Source organism: Canis lupus, chromosome 15, assembly GCF_003254725.2.
Source record: "Canis lupus dingo isolate Sandy chromosome 15, ASM325472v2, whole genome shotgun sequence".
Classification (NCBI taxonomy): Eukaryota; Metazoa; Chordata; class Mammalia; order Carnivora; family Canidae; genus Canis; species Canis lupus.
The window spans coordinates 10697970-10713565 of record NC_064257.1 but is presented as its reverse complement, the minus strand read 5'-3'; the positions used below and the strand labels follow the sequence as shown (position 1 = coordinate 10713565).

Genomic DNA, 15596 nt, shown 5'->3' with positions numbered 1-15596 from the left:
TGGTCCTCAGTCTGCTCACCAATAAAGTGGGGAGACTAAGAACTCCTGCTTCACACGCTGATCGAGGCTGAAGAGCTTCCTGCCTGGCCCTCCACCGACACACCCGCTCACTGTAGGGCCCACAGCTATTTGTCACCACTCGAGTGCAGGGCCAGGTCCCAGGGGAGGACAGGACATCGGCTCAGACGGACTCGGACCTTACCCTCCTGAACTTGCACCTCAGGCAAAATCTGAGCTGAGTCTCAAGTTGCCTCCCACCTAAGGAGAGTTCCAGAGGAGGGGGGGTGCAGAGGAACGGACTCAGGGGCTGCTGACATTTCCCGGGCAAGCAGGCAGGGAAAGTGCAGGGAGACGCAGGGGCCTCCTGGGGCAGTGGGAGGAGGCGAGGGGAGTTCAGGCCCCCCTGGGGGGGGGTTACCATTACCACGTTCTCTCCCCTGTGGCTTAGGCTGAGCCTCGGGCCCAGGTCAGGCGGAACCTCAGCTCCTCCCTACTATCTGGGTGTCTCCGGACAGGGACATCCTCTGAGCCTCAGTCTCCCTCCCTGTGAACAAGGGCACTAGCGGCAGCGACCGAGAGCGGCGTGCAGGTGCCCGTGCAGGGCTCGCCGGGGCTCAGCACGGGTTCCCTTACCCTCCTCTCTCCCCGGCAGGTCCAGTCGGCTTTGTTCCGGCTCCGGTGCACCAAGGCGCAGTGGCCGTGGGCCGCGGGACGGCGCGACCAGGCCGGGCCCCGGAACGCGGAGGATTGCGCCCCCGCCTCTGCCGTCGGCTTCCCCAGCGAGCGGCGTGAGACAGCAGCGACCACCTGCACACACGCACCGTTCCTCGTTCAGGCGTGTGCTGACTGGGTACCAGTCATTCTGCTGGGCCTGAGGATGAGGAGGGACTTTGGGGGGGCCGCAGTCTGCGGGGGGGCGGCGGGGGAACACGTGAGCTGGGAGGCATGATTCACGGTGGTCCAGCGCGACCGAAGGGCGGCGAGGAAGGGTCCTACCCTAACCTGGAGGTAGGGAGGGTGTCGCGATGGTCAGGGAAACCGCTTAGGAGGACCTGAAGTGTCAAAGTGAAGGGCGGAGGGGTAGGGGTCTGGTGGCAACAGAGGGGAGAGTGTCCAAGGCCAGAGGGGATGCAAAGCTGATGCTTTCAGAAAACTGCAGGTGATTCAGGATGTGTGTTGAGGGCATGGCTGGAGGTAGGTGGGAAGGGGTGTAGGGGCCAGATGACGGGAGTCTTAAATGCAGGCTGAGTTTGGGTTTTATTTGGAGGGCAATGAAGGGTATGGAGGGTACGGAGGCATGGCTGTGGCTTGGTGAGGCAGGTGTTAGAGAGCTCTTTCTGGCAGCTGTGTGGAGACTGGTCCCGAAGAGAGGGACTGAAGAAAGGGAGATCAGTTAGGATGTGGTTTCATAATCCAGGTGAGAGACCACAAAGGTGGTCTTCCGAGGGAAAAAACGCGGGTGGGATAACGGATGAAGGAGGAAGGAATGGACTTTGGAGATGTCAAAGAGGTAGAAGCTATAGGATCCTTCTTAAATAATGCATGTGCTTAAAAACAAAAGGCATTGCCTAAAACCTGGAGAGGAGTTATTTTGGAGAGCTGAATTTTCTATGGAAATGGGGCTTTACCCATTTTTGTAACCATCAACATTTTAAAAATGTTATTATTGTGATTATTGGAAATGCCTTGGTAAAAGGTCATACTTTCATGGAAGGTGGCATTGCATTGACATAAACAGCGGGAGCTTTAGAGTCAAAGGCCTGGGCCCCAAACTCTGTTCTGTTCCTTATTAGCTGTGGTGCTTGGGCAAGTCACACTTCACCTCTTTGAGCCTGTTGCTTCCAAATGGGGTCAAGATCACCGATTGGACAGGGTTGTTGTGGGGTTACATGTGGTAAGGTATGTGATGCTCTGAGCACAGTCCTGGGTACACCCTGAGTGCTCAGCAAGTTAGCCTCCTCCCCTCTCCTTCCCATGATGGCCCGGATGTAGCCTCTGGACGCTGTAACAGTGACACTTGGTGCAAGGTTCTCGAACCATCCCTGCAGGGCCCCAGGGTAGGACTCCTGGACTGCTGGCATTTTCACATTTCCTGTGTCCTTCTCCATAAGTGGCCACTTGTCACTGTCATCACCCACACTTTCTTTTCCTTTTATAATCCCAGGTGAGTTTGTAGACCAGAGAATAGCTAACTGCTTTATACGTTAACTGATGTCTAAATGTTAGTTTATTTAATCTTCACAACCTTATCAACCAAGTACTATAATTATCTCCATTTTCTAGCCCAAAAGTGGAGGCACAAGAAGGCGAAGTGGCTTCCTGAGGGCACACTGCTGGTAAGCGCAGGACCCAGGGAACATGGCTCCAGAGGTTATGCTCTTAGCCACACATTATATCACCTCTCAAAACTGAGAACCACAACTAATAGTGTGCAAACTAGGAGTTAATAGAATGAAGACTGGAGAGGAAGTCTCTTTTATTGCTTTTCCTTTCAGGCCACACTTTCAAAATATAGCTGGGAGGAGCTGTAAGGCCAGGGGGTTGCTAGGGGTCATCTTCCAAAGCAGATCGAGATGAGGGAGAAGCACTAAATGCAGACGGAGGTTCAAGGCAAGAAAGCCCAACAGTTGTATCTCCCCCCCTCTGGGGTTTGCAGCTTTCCTTTAGATAAAAATGTGGCTTGATGAAAAGAAGAACGGGCAGATTCAACTTCCCAAATGGTCTGGTGGTGTTTGCATGAGGTACATGGTGGTTCTGAATTTTCTGGCATCGATACTGCCCACTGAGAATCTGATGAATACAGATTTTTCCTTCCAGAAAATTACATTTAATTTTTCATACACAGTTGTGGAGGATGCCAAGGTCCATTCTCGGACATGAAATTTAGAGATTCTTTATGGAAGAGCTGTGAACCTGGAAATCAGCACCTAGGGCTCGAGTCTGGACTCTTCTATTGACAATCTGTGTGACTTCAGGCAAGCACTGCCTTTGAGCTCCATGTACAAAAATGGAATGATCATCTCTGCCCTGCCTTCCTCACTGCAGTGGGCTGTGAGGATAAGTGTGGAAGGTGTAGAAACTGCAAAATGCTATCTGAATGTTATCAGGACACTGAGGTTCAGAGAGGTCACTTACCTTGAGGTCGCACAGCTATTAAGTGGCAGAACCAAGGTTCAAACTGGAAGACACGGAAGTCTCTAATGTGTGTGTGTGTGTGTGTGTGTGTGAGAGAGAGAGAGAGAGAGAGAGAGAGAGAGAGAGAGAGAGATATCTCCCTCCAAGAATTTTTAAAAAGACCAAATGAAAAAAAAAAAAAAAGACCAAATGAAGTAATGCAGGTGACAGGGTCACCAGACTCTGACGTGTGATGTTTATGTGATTACTCCTGAATTTAGGGTCCATGTCCCATCCACCTGTGGGATCTGCGACTGGGTGGATGAGGGGCTGGGAGGGATGGAGGAGGAGTGTTAATCAGTGATGCTGCTCATGGAGACAACTAAGTCAGTTCCTCTTCCCCATCCAAATGAACGACGTCTGTGCCTTTGGGGAAATCTGTCAGAGCTCTGCAACATCTTTAAAACCTATCCCTTGGACCAGCGTACTCAGGTCAGTATGTGTAGCTTTGGGAGTAGCAATTTTAATGCAGCTGCAAACCTATTTTATGTGTCTAATGTCACCAAATAAAACTTATAAAAGCCTAAATCCCATTCTCCTACATTAAAAAAGAAAGATTCCATAAGATATTCTCATCCAATTCAGACTTTGGATGCTTACAATTCAGAGATCAACACCTGTGTGTCCCAAAAAACTAGTGGTGCCAAAAAATGGCAACACTGTAAATCAGAAAGTGCCTTAAACCTTCAAGCTCATGCTCCAAACACAACTAATAATCTAAGAAACACAAAGGAATGAGCCGGAGCGGGGGTGAGGATGACAAGGAGCCCTGGAGCATCACGGCAAACAGCTGGGCCCAAGAACACGGGGCTTGGTTCTGAATGGCTCCCTGCGCCTGGTGGCTGGGATGGAAAGCCCGGGGAAGTGTGAGGGCAGGAGGAAAAACTGTCGAAGGACGAAGGACGAAGGACGTTGCTATTTCTATGGTCGCAGAAGTTACTTAATAACGTCTTCTCTTGTGATAGCAAGTTACTTAATGTTTTTCTTAGAACCTAACTTTATGCAAGTCGCTTTAACTTTGTGTTTGTAAGAAAAAGTCCCAAACTGCTTTGGCCTCCTGTTCTGGAGCTTGGGAGACCAGAATGACGTCACTGTACAGTGATAATTAGCAGAGGCCTTTCCCAGCAATGGGGGCCGATGGGCTGGTGTTACATGAGACTGACCTAGGAGAATCTCTCAAGACCTGGTTGAAAAAGGGTGTATAAATTTCATACACATTCAAGAAGCATTTAATAACTTTTACGAAATCGGGTGCAGAGTAAAGTCTGTATTACTGGAACACAGAAGTGAGGATGATAAGTCAGAACACTAGGATGAAGTCAAACCCAGATCGATGAAACAGGTTAACCAGGAAAGAAAATTCAGAGTCCTGTCTCTCCAACTGCCACCCACTCTTGCTGCTGTTCCTGAGTATGGCCTGGGTTCAGAGCTAGAGCATTTGCTCAGCAGCTACAGAACAAGGTCTACCTGAAAAAAGAAGAGCCGGTGCCCTCGTGCATCCACAGCATTGGAAATGACGGTCTTTGGGGCCATCGGTTAGGAAGGTAGGAGTGGAGCTGGGGAGGGAGTACTCAGGTTGAACTCCCCCCACAGTGGGTGTCTTATCCTTTCAGCCTCCCTGGGAGACCTCTGGAGCCAGAGAAGGCCTGCACTGAAGCAGATGTAGCACAATCTTTTAGGAACACATCTCGTAGGAGAGCGTGTTCGGGGATGTCCCTGGTTGGAGCATCAAAGAAGAGACACAGGAGTAATTTTCCTGGCCAAAATCCAATAGCCACTTCCAGAGAAAGGGAAACTGACCAGCCATATCTTAGGCTTCAGTTAGAGTCTACTGAAAAACCCTTGAATTGGGCCAGGGGAAGAAACCCAGAACTTAAGAGTGTACACTGAACAAATACAAAATGTCAAAATCCAAAAACCACACCTGGGACAGAGACCACAGGTGACATAAAACCAGATATGGAGAGACATTCCAAGACTAAAAAGTCATTGGCTGTGAAGGCATAAACAGTGCTTTCAGGAACTAAACTTCAAACCCCAAATCCACAGAAAAACAAAAATCCCCAAATTATTTTATGTAGGTTCAAGCAACATATGTCTTCTGAGCTGAGCCCCCAGGTTTGCTCTCTTAAATATATGAAGTCAGAATTTTCAGCCATAGGATGAAATCTCTTTCATTCGAAATGGGAATCTAGTATCTAGTACTAAAGCGTTAAAAGAATAAAATAGTGGGGCAAGGTTTTAGACCGGGACTCAGAGTCCATGGGTGACTGATCAGATTTTGGTAATGGATGACAAGGTGCTTAAAATACCAAGTCACAAGGTCCAAACACATGATGGAGCAGGAGAGGATTGTGTGCAGTATATACAGTTGGACCAGCAACCTGGGAGCTGGTATCCATGAGATTTTAAGTGCCCAAATTCAAACCTAACAGCAGCTTCTTGCAGCCGGGCCAGATACCAAAGTCCTGGTACTGGTCCTCTTCACACTATCTTAACATTCACAAAATGTGCTTCGACAGTTTTCCACGCTGCACTGGGACAGCAAATACCTCCTAGATGGACCCAGGAGACTCAAGGCAGCAGCAGTAAACCAGTATCTTGCATATATGTCAAATGCGGTCCTCAAAGCTTGTGAGCTTATGTCTTAGGTAAAGAAGTCAGAAAGTACCAACAAAAATGATATGCTTTTTTTCCTACAACAATGTTTAATCTCCATGCTGAGAAGTCCCATTTGACTTTTTCCCCCATGCCTTTTAAAATTAGGTGACAAAGTAGAAATCCAGTCATGAAAATAAAAAGGCAGAGGTGTATGAGCCCTGGCTCAATGAGACATATCAAATACATAGCATCCTGGTGTCACAGGGCAGAGAGAACTGTCCTAGACAGTGTGGGGGAACGATGGGCACTGCAGAGGTAAAAATTCTACTTCGTGATCACTCACACGTGAACAGTGCATTAGTCATTGAACAAGGGTGAGGTGAGGGGTACAGGAGGGTGGCACAGTTGTAATTCTCTATGAGGGCTGGGAACATATACTCGTGGATGGGAAATTTTAAGTAGCTATGTTTATTATTACTTTTTTCCAGCAATCTTGCAAGAGGCAGAAGTGTGACATTGAGTTGAGTGAGACGAGCGTGTAGGTGGGTTGGCTGAGGAGCCCTTCTCTTGATGCAGGCCTCTGGCTTGTCAAGGAATGGCTGGTTCCACTGCTGGGCCATGTTTACTCTTTTGCTTCAAGGAAAAGGGTTTCTTGAGGGAACAACTTTACCTCCAATAAAGATTTATTTGGGTCCAGCTGGGTTACCTGAAAGGAAAGAAAACATATTTAAAAGACTGGAACCAGCCCTCTTTTCTCCACATGGTGTTCAGGTCCTACCTGTGCACACTGACTCTCAGCCTGCTACGCAGTGGCATGAGCACTTCCAAATCTATTATCTGTCTGATGTTCCGGTAAACCTGTGACACAGGTGGTGCTATTTCCATCTTCTAACCGAGGAACCCGGGGCTCAGGGAGGTCAGGTCTCATAGTTTAGTGGAAGAACTAGTATTTGACCATAGGCAGGCAGAGCTTGAGGACACCGGGCCTCTTCCTGGGCGGGTGGAAAGTCCATGCCTCCTGCATAGCACAGCTTGGCTGACAGAACAGGAGCTCCTTAGGAAAGGGTACTCACTGGCCGAACAACCGATTGGCATTCTTGGGGACCTCTGCTTGGTTAGCTCCTGAGAGCATGGAGAGACTTTTCTGCTCGGTAGGAAAAGAACTAAGTCTTGGGGGCTGATCTTCTGGCTACACTTTCCTGTGGTAAACTGGACAATGCCTACTGTACCATGTCCAAAGATGAATATCCTCTCCTGAGGAGAATCTCCCTAGGAAGGCATATCGTAATCTCCTCGTTGGCAGGGTGGGAGGATATTTTAGTTTTAAAAAAGGAGTCAATACCATAATAAGATTGTATAGCTTAGAAATAAAAACCCCTCATTATTTAATAATATGAGCTATAGAGAGTAAAGCTAGACAAAATCTTGGCTCAGATGGGATACGTTAGTCATACAGGAATCCTAATGTAGGTTTATGATCTCTTAGGCCAGGGGCAAGGATAGACAATTTAGGAATCGGAGAGTGAGAGAAAGAAACAGTTTTCCTATTTATCAGAAGGGAGTATGAATTTTAAGAAGTTGAGAAATACTAGTTTAGTGGAAGGGACAGTGGGCTTTACAACCAGAAAAACCCCGGTTTAAATTACAGCTGTGTTGGCTATTAGCTTTGTGGCTTTGGAATTAATATCAACCATGTAGGACTGATGTGAGGATTAAATGAGAAAAAAATATACAATTAGCACAGTGTCTGGCACAGAGCAGGTGTTCAATGATGTCTACTGTGTATGTGAGTAACTAAGGATGGACAGACACACAGATAAGTGGACAAGTCTGCATGTTGTGTGATGAGAGGCTGAGTAGCCTGCCTTGTGAGATACAGGGGCTCTGGGCCTGTGGTCCACAGAGAATATAGCATCTGAGGTTTGCAATCTTGTCCTCTGCTCAACTCAAGCCACACTTAATGAGATGGCTCTGCTGTCTTCTAGTCAAGGGAGATGGGGGCCCTGGGAGGACTAGAGTCACAAGCAGGCTGGAGAGCTGGAGGAGGAACACTATCTTGACTGTATCCAGATGGAAACCTGGTATGCCCAGGAGGGTCATTAAGGAGACACATCAACCTCCAGAATCCCTCTCTGCTTGTAAGGAACCCAGAGCAAAGCAGCTCTACTGATATCTTTTGGGCTCTGGGCAGATGGGCAGGCAAGGCGGTGGGGAGGGCCCAGCCTGCTGTCTGTCTTCCAATGCACTGGGGGGGAAGCTGCTGGCAAATGTTTACCCACTTCCCCAATTAATGTACAATATTGTGCTGTCTCTTGTCAACAGAGTCTCTGCTTCAGACTCATTGGTATTTTCTGTCCAGCTGCTTCTGCTATTGTTCTTAATTAACATGCCAGAGCTCTTCCGGCATCTTCTACTTTGTTATTTGTGGTTTGTAAATATGATGTTTGTTGGGAGAAACCATCATCATAATAGTGCCAGAGCAGTGCATACCGGCAGAAAAATACACTATGAAGCACTATGAAGCTGGGAGGCTGGAGCCTCAGGCCCAAATTACACCTTGCCTAAGCTGTCCACACACAAGGTTAGAGATTCAGAAAACATACCCACTTTGTACATGAGAAAAGTGTGTCCAAGGAAAGTTAAGTGATTTTTTCTGTCACTTTGGGCTAGACAGTTGGGACTTGAAAAGGAGGAAACTAAAGTTTCTTGAATGCCTATGACATGCCAAGGATTTCACGTTATTTGATTCCCGTAACAATCATGCAAGGTAGGTAGAGGTGGCAAAATTGAGGCTCAAAGTTGTTGCCACTGGTTGAAGCCATGTGGTTAATAGGGTCTGTCTGTACAGTATAATGGTTAAAATGACTGAAGCAAACTTACATTCAAATCCCTGTTCTCACTATACTACCTCTAGACCTTGAAGAGGTTCTGTAACCAGAGAGCCTACACTTTCCCATCTCTAAGATGAGACTAATCAGTTTCTTCTTCCTAGGTCAGTGTGATGGTAAATGGAGAGCTGGTAAAGCTTCTGGCACAATACCCAAGCCAGTACATGTTCATTCAACGGTAGCCACTACTGGCTGCAATGTTGTCTTGGAGAGGGGTCCTGGTCTAACTTCACAGCTGGAGCTCTTTCCCAGAAGCCTCTTGGAGCTCAGGCCTGCAGGCTGCCCTGCTGCCCTGCTAGGGTAATGCCTCAGTTACTAGAGATTCCCTTGCATAGCTTCAGTGCGCTGAACCACTTCACAGCAACCATGACTGTTTGGGGGCTGTTCCTTCTGGTACCCCAGATCAGAAGTAATCTTTTTCTTCTTTGATGGTCATTTCAGACAGGAATTTCAAAGTGAACAAGGACAATCTCTGCTTCCATTCTTTTTTTTGCCTGGCATGGAAAAAAAGACTGTGGGGATCCTAGGGGGATAGGTGGCCATGCTGTGGAACCATCCTGCAGTGCTCTGGGTCCCATGCAAGAGGGAACTGAGAAGTGGTGGTGGTGGTTGCTGCTATAGGGAAAGGGGTATCTGAAGGACTGCCACGTAGATCAGACTCATGTGCAGCGCCTGTGGGCAGGGCTGGGACTGGTGCAGTAAAATCCCAGGGAAGCAGAATTCAGCTGACCAGAAAGAACTTTTTAATAAAGGAGCAGCTGCTGGGTGTGCTGCTGGGCTACTTTCTTCTTCCTCCTGTTCTTTGTTTTCTTCTTGTTCCCAACCATCATCATAGCAGCAACTACTATTTACTGAGTACCTACCATGTGGCCGGAACCAGGCTAAGTACTTTCTCTATAGCACCTTAACTAGTCCTCAGAAAAGCCAAGTGGAGTAGGTATTATTACTGCCATGGTACAGCATTATCAGACCAACGTGCAGACAGAGTAAGATTTTGCACTCAAGTCTTCGACTCCAAAGCTCATGCTAACCAGAGTGCTTCTGGCTAACCTGTCAGCAGACTACCTTGTGACAGGGGAGGAGGGAGAGTGGATACAGTGAGTGCATTCTCTGTTGTCCCTAGAAGCATTCATATAAGGGCATTTTTGAGACGATGATGAAGATAACGGTAATGCTAACCTGTATTTAGCATTTATTTTGTACCAGGCATATTCCAAGCATTTTATATTTACAAAATAATGTGATTCACATGATGTACCTGAGGTACAATTATTATTCCCATTTTACAGATAAGATAACTGATCCATGGAACACACCAAGTAAGGTGTGTTCACCCAAGGTCTCAAAGCTACTCAGGACAAAGCCAGAATGTGAATCTAGCTTTGCCATCCATATGCTGAACTGCTACTCTAGCGGCCAGGGGTGTGGCTCAGGGTAGGATCCACCCACAGAGAAAAGGTGGATGAGATGCCCCTGAGGGTCTTTCTAACCAAGCTTCCAAGAGATAAGATCTTCACTTTAAGAATGGCAAAAGATCAAGGGTCAGGAAAAAAAATCCTGAAATGTTTATAAAATACGAATACAAAAACCCAATCTGAGCTTGTACTCTGCCATTTACTCGGGACTTTACTGAATTATTGACTCTCTAAATCAACAGAGAAACCCACCCTTTGGGACTCCGTGGGAGAGAAGGCGTATTCTCAGATAAGAGGTATGGCCTGACTTTGCTTAGAAAAGGAAGGTCAATCACCTTGACATTTTATTCATTATACTTGGGAAACTTGGATGATATATCTTCTTATTAAATTAATATTTTGGAAATTTGGCTTTGTAAAACTTGTTTACATTAGAAAAAATGGTACAGGGATCCCTGGATGGCTCAGCAGTTAAGTGCCTGCCTTCGGCCCAGGGTGTGATTCTGGAGACCCGCGATCGAGTCCCGCATCGGGCTCCCTGCATGGAGCCTGCTTCTCCCTCTGCCTGTGTCTCTGCCTCTCTCTCTCTCTGTGTCTCTCATGAATAAATAAATAAAATCTTTAAAAAAAAAAAAGGTACAAATAGAGCTATTCTTTCCGAGATCAATTTTCTCAGCAGTCTGAACTTTCATATACATCTTATTTCTATTACTTCCTTTGTAAAAAAAAGTCTAACATTGCTGCTAAGAAAAATGTGACTCAGCGTGACAGAGTCTCATCCTAGGCCATACCAAAGAGAGTCCCAGGATGCTAGGGGGAGAAAGTTCCTTGAATGCCAAAGTCCAATCCCTTCATTTCACAGGTTGCCTACCTAAGGCTCAGAGAAGTCAAGTGACTTGGCCCAGGTCACACAGTTAAAGAGAAAGATGTAGTCCTGTACCCTAGACTTTCTGACTTTCAAACAGACTCTCTGACTTCTGTTTTGGGATTCTTTCTAGCCATACCATTCTGCCTCTCACTTAAAAAAAATACCTGAACATAAATATAATACTACCATTGGACGGAGGACTACCTGAGAGCAGCAGCTGAGTGATACTAAAAATAATAGTAGCAGCAATACATGCATAGTGCTTTATAGTTTGCAACATATTTATACAAATATTAACTCACAGTCATATAGCATAGATATTATTATCAGTCCTTGTTATTTTACTTAATTTTGCTGAAGTAATGCTTTTATTTTGAAACTGAAGGGGCGCCTGGGTGACTCAGCAGTTGAGTGTCTGCCTTTGGCTCAGGGCGTGATCCAGTCCCACATCAGGATCCTTGTATGGAGTCTGCTTTCCCCTCTGCCTGTGTTGTCTCTGCCTCTCATGAATAAATGAATAAAATCTTAAAAAAAAAAAGGAAACTGAATAAAGTTAAGTTTGGTAGTCCAATATTTTCACATTTAGGAAAAAATTCTAGGTTCAACAAATGGTACTGGAACAACTGAACACTGACATGCAAAAAAAAAAAAAAAAAAAAAGGAGCTAGATGCAGACCTTACACGCTTCCCAAAAATTAACTCAAAATGGATTATAGACTTAAAAGGTATAACACAAAACTATAAAATTCCTAGAAGATAACATAGGACAAAACCTAGATGACCTTGGAATGGCTTTGATTTTTTAAGATACAACACCAAAGGCACAATCCACAAAAGAAATAATTGATAAAGCTGGACTTCATTAAAATTAAAAACTTCTGCAAAACACACTGTCAAGAGAACAAGAAGACAAGCCATAGACTGGGGAAAAATATTTGCAAAAGACATATCTGATGAAGAATGATTATCCAAAATATACAAAGAATTCTGAAAACTCAACAATAAGAAAAGGAACAATCCAATTAAAAAAAGGGTCAGAAACCTTAAAGATACCTTATCAAAGGAGATCTGCTGCAGACGGCAAATAAATATATGATAATATGCCCTACCACATCATGTGCTATCAGGGAAATCCAAATTAAGGTAGCAATGAGGTGCCACTACATGCCTATTAGTATGGCCATCATCTAGAACACTAACACCAAATGCTGGTAAGGATGTGGATCAACAGAACTATCATTCACTGGTGGTGGGAAGACAAAATGGCACAGTACTCTGGAAGACAGGTGGTATTTTACAAAACTAACCATATTCTTACTGTATAATCCAGTAATCAAGCTCCAAAGGAGCTGAAAACTTAGGTCCACACAAAAATCTGCACACACAAAAAAGGTTTTTAGCACCTTTATTCATAATTGCCCCAAACCTGGAAGCATCCAATATGTCCTACAGTAGGTAAACAGATAAATGAACTGTGGTGCATCCAGACCATGGAATATTATTCAACACTAAAAAAAATGAGCTATTAAAGCATGAAAATACATGGAAGAATCTTAAATGCTAAATGGAAGAAGCCAATCTGAAAAGATTACATATTGTGATTCCAACTATATGACATTCTGGAAAAGGCAAAACTATGGAGGCAGTAAAAAGATCACTAGTTCTAGGGGCTGGAGTGGGGAAAGGTGTAGAATTGGGAAGCAATAGACCACCAGTGGTTTCTCACATGTATTCTTGTTTTTAGAGTAAAATTTGCATTTCAGAAAATTCCAGCATCTCCAAGGAGAGAACAGCTCTGTTCTCTTATTTTCTGTAGTATTTGACTGTTCCCCTCTGGGCAGGCACCACCACCACTTTCTAGACTGTGCTGTGTGCTGGCAGCACTGTGAGCAGAGGGAGCCTTGCACAGCCCTCAGAGCAACCCTTAGCTACACTGGTGGAAAACTTAAAATCTTTTTGTAGCTCTGTGTAAACACTAGAATCTCATCTATACCCCTACTTCCTCCTTTTCCCTCCCACAGATGTGAAAGACAAGGAGGCCCCATCATCTACAACAGACAGACCACACAGCCTCTGCAAGCACTTACTCCCCTTTCAGCCCTCAGCAAGCTCTCCCTCCTCCATATTCCTTTGTACTAATAGCTAAGGCTGTATATTATCTGATGCTGTCAGGATGCAAAGGGCCAGAATGTATAGGTTCTGGTTCTGGCTCTAATAGTGTCATTTTTCTTTTCTGAGCTTTAATTTTTCCATTTTTAAAAATGTGGGGGTTAATGTATCAATGGGGTCAATTGGGCCGCAACTGGGATTTGTAAATAGAACCACCTGGGTTCAATGATCCAGCTCTTGGCCACATCAGTAAAATGCTTAGAGCTCCAGCTTCCTTCTCTACTGGGTGAAAAGGTTGTTATGGGGATTAAAGTAGCCATGCCAGAGCCTCAACACGGCAGCTACCATGATTCAATGTCTTATTTATGTCTTAGTATGGTGTGAGCTCCCCAGTGACCTAGGGAGAGAGACTTGGGTTGAATTCCATAGCTAAAACCTCCTAACTCTCTGATGACCATGCATAAGTTACTTAATTTTCTGGTTCATTGTTTATTTATAATATTGAGACATTTTTGCCATCCAGAGTTGTGACGATTTAATAAGGTGAGGCTTATAACCATGAAGCACTTCATACTCCTGCTTCCACAGAGACTCTGGGATGCTCTCCCTGTCACACAGGGTGAGACGAAGACCTACCTATCTGATTGGTGAGTTTGGGTGAAGAATTAAGCTCAGCCCCTCCCTTTCCCTTTTCTGGAGCCAAACCTGCTTCTCCAGTTGTATACCAAAGTCTGCATGGGCAAATCTGTCTAATTTAGGGGCAAAGAATATCAGTAAGCCCCCTGGCTGCAGATCCCAAACCGCAATCTCTGATCAACTTTTCCAGTAACAAAAGTGATATTTGTATTCCCTCTGAGTCCTATGTCTCTCTTTCAGCTGGTCTTATGTCTTTCAATTAGTCCTGAACTAGTTAAAGTGAAGAGGTGTAATTTAAATGACACTTAAAACCCCAAATACCCCCATAGCACTAACCAAGTGCTTAATAATTATGATTTGATGTAACCTGATGTAAGGGTCACAACTTTTTTTTTTTCTCAAAGTCTATTCAGCCGTGATGAGAAGATGAGAGTCACCCAGTCAGGGCATTAATCAGTCCTAAATACATTTCCCACCCATAAAGCCACAACAAAGCTTATTCATAAAGTCATGCTTCTTTAAACAAGTTATCTGAACACAGAATGAATGTGCTCACAAACTTCCTTCTGAAGGATGTGTACATAACAATGACTATTGTGTTACAGCTCTCAGACCACTTTCACATACATTATCTAAACCTCAGAGCTATTCTAAGAGATTGGAGTAATTTATCCTCACTTTAACAGATGAGAACATCAAACCTCAAACAAGGACATTACTTAGGGTCACACAGCTAGGAATTGGTAGAGCTTGCATTTGAACCCACATCTTCTCACTTCAAATCCTGAGCTTTCTATCCTAGGAGGCAGCACAAAGGCTGCTTATGTAAGTTCCCAAGTTACACTGAAGTTGAATATACATATCTGCTTTTGCATCTGTTCAAAATTAGTATTTACTTTGAGCATGGTGGAACAACTAATCTTTTTTTTTTTTTTAAGATTTTATTTATTTGACAGAGAGAGAAAATACACAAGCAGGGGGAGCAGCAGGCAGAGGGGGAGGGAGAAGCAGGCTCCTCACTGAGGAAGGAGCCTGGAGTTGGGGCTCGATCCCAGGATCCTGGGATCATGACCCGAGCCAAAGGCAGACACTTAACTGACTGAGCCACCCAGGTGCCCCAGTTTGTTTGTTTGTTTGTTTTTAAAGATTTATTTATTTTGGAGAGAGAGAGAGAGAAAGAGAGAGAGAGAGAGAACACGCAGGAGGGGAGAGGCAGAGGGAGAGGGAGAGAGAGAATCTCAAGCTGACTCCCTGCTGAGTCTGCCGAACGGAGACACCTGTGTGGGGCTTGATCCCATGACACAGAGATCATGACCTGAACTGAAATCAAGAGGTGGATGCTTAAGCCACCTAGGTGCCCCACAACTAATCTTACTGGTATGCTAGGACTAATCCATTCTGTTAGTTACTGAATTTAAACAAATGCATTTTAATTACCACAAGTTTAAAAAATATTAATGTCATCACTACCAAAAAAGTTACCATTTTTTTTTTTTTGGCATTTTATAAGTGCCACATGCTATACTAGTTCTACATATTATCTAATTAAATTGTCTTAACAATCCCATGAGAGAAGTACTCCTATTATTCCTATGTTATACATGAATTCTCTGAGGTCAAAAGCAGTTAAGGGATTTGTCCAGCATTACACAGGTGGAAAAGATAAGGCTAGAATTTGCACCCAGGTTTGTGAACTTCTAGCCTATATCTGATGCAACCCTCTTCATTGCCTCTTAACCTCTGATCCTACTTCTAAACAGAAAACAGTTCATGTTCCCTTGAACATTAAAAAAGCATGCACTCTGCAGCTGTACCATAGCTCATGTTCCTGTTGTGGTATGAGCTTTATTGTTTCCCACAGGAACTTTATTCCTGTCAACTTGGTCCTAATGGTTAATTGTCCAT

General features: G+C 44.9%; 1 protein-coding gene across 5 annotated transcripts in view; it reads right to left on the bottom strand.

Moving 5' to 3' along the window:
• Positions 1-6227: 6227 nt before the first annotated feature.
• The window catches only part of FAF1 (Fas associated factor 1), a 460703-nt gene continuing 451334 nt past the window's right edge, over positions 6228-15596 (bottom strand). For all 5 annotated transcript variants that reach the window (XM_025420121.3, XM_025420122.3, XM_049094402.1 and 2 more), the window contains one exon: positions 6228-6481. In XM_025420121.3, coding sequence (XP_025275906.1) covers positions 6398-6481 — 84 coding nt within the window. In that variant the 3' untranslated portion in view covers positions 6228-6397. The remainder of the gene's footprint in view (positions 6482-15596) is intronic.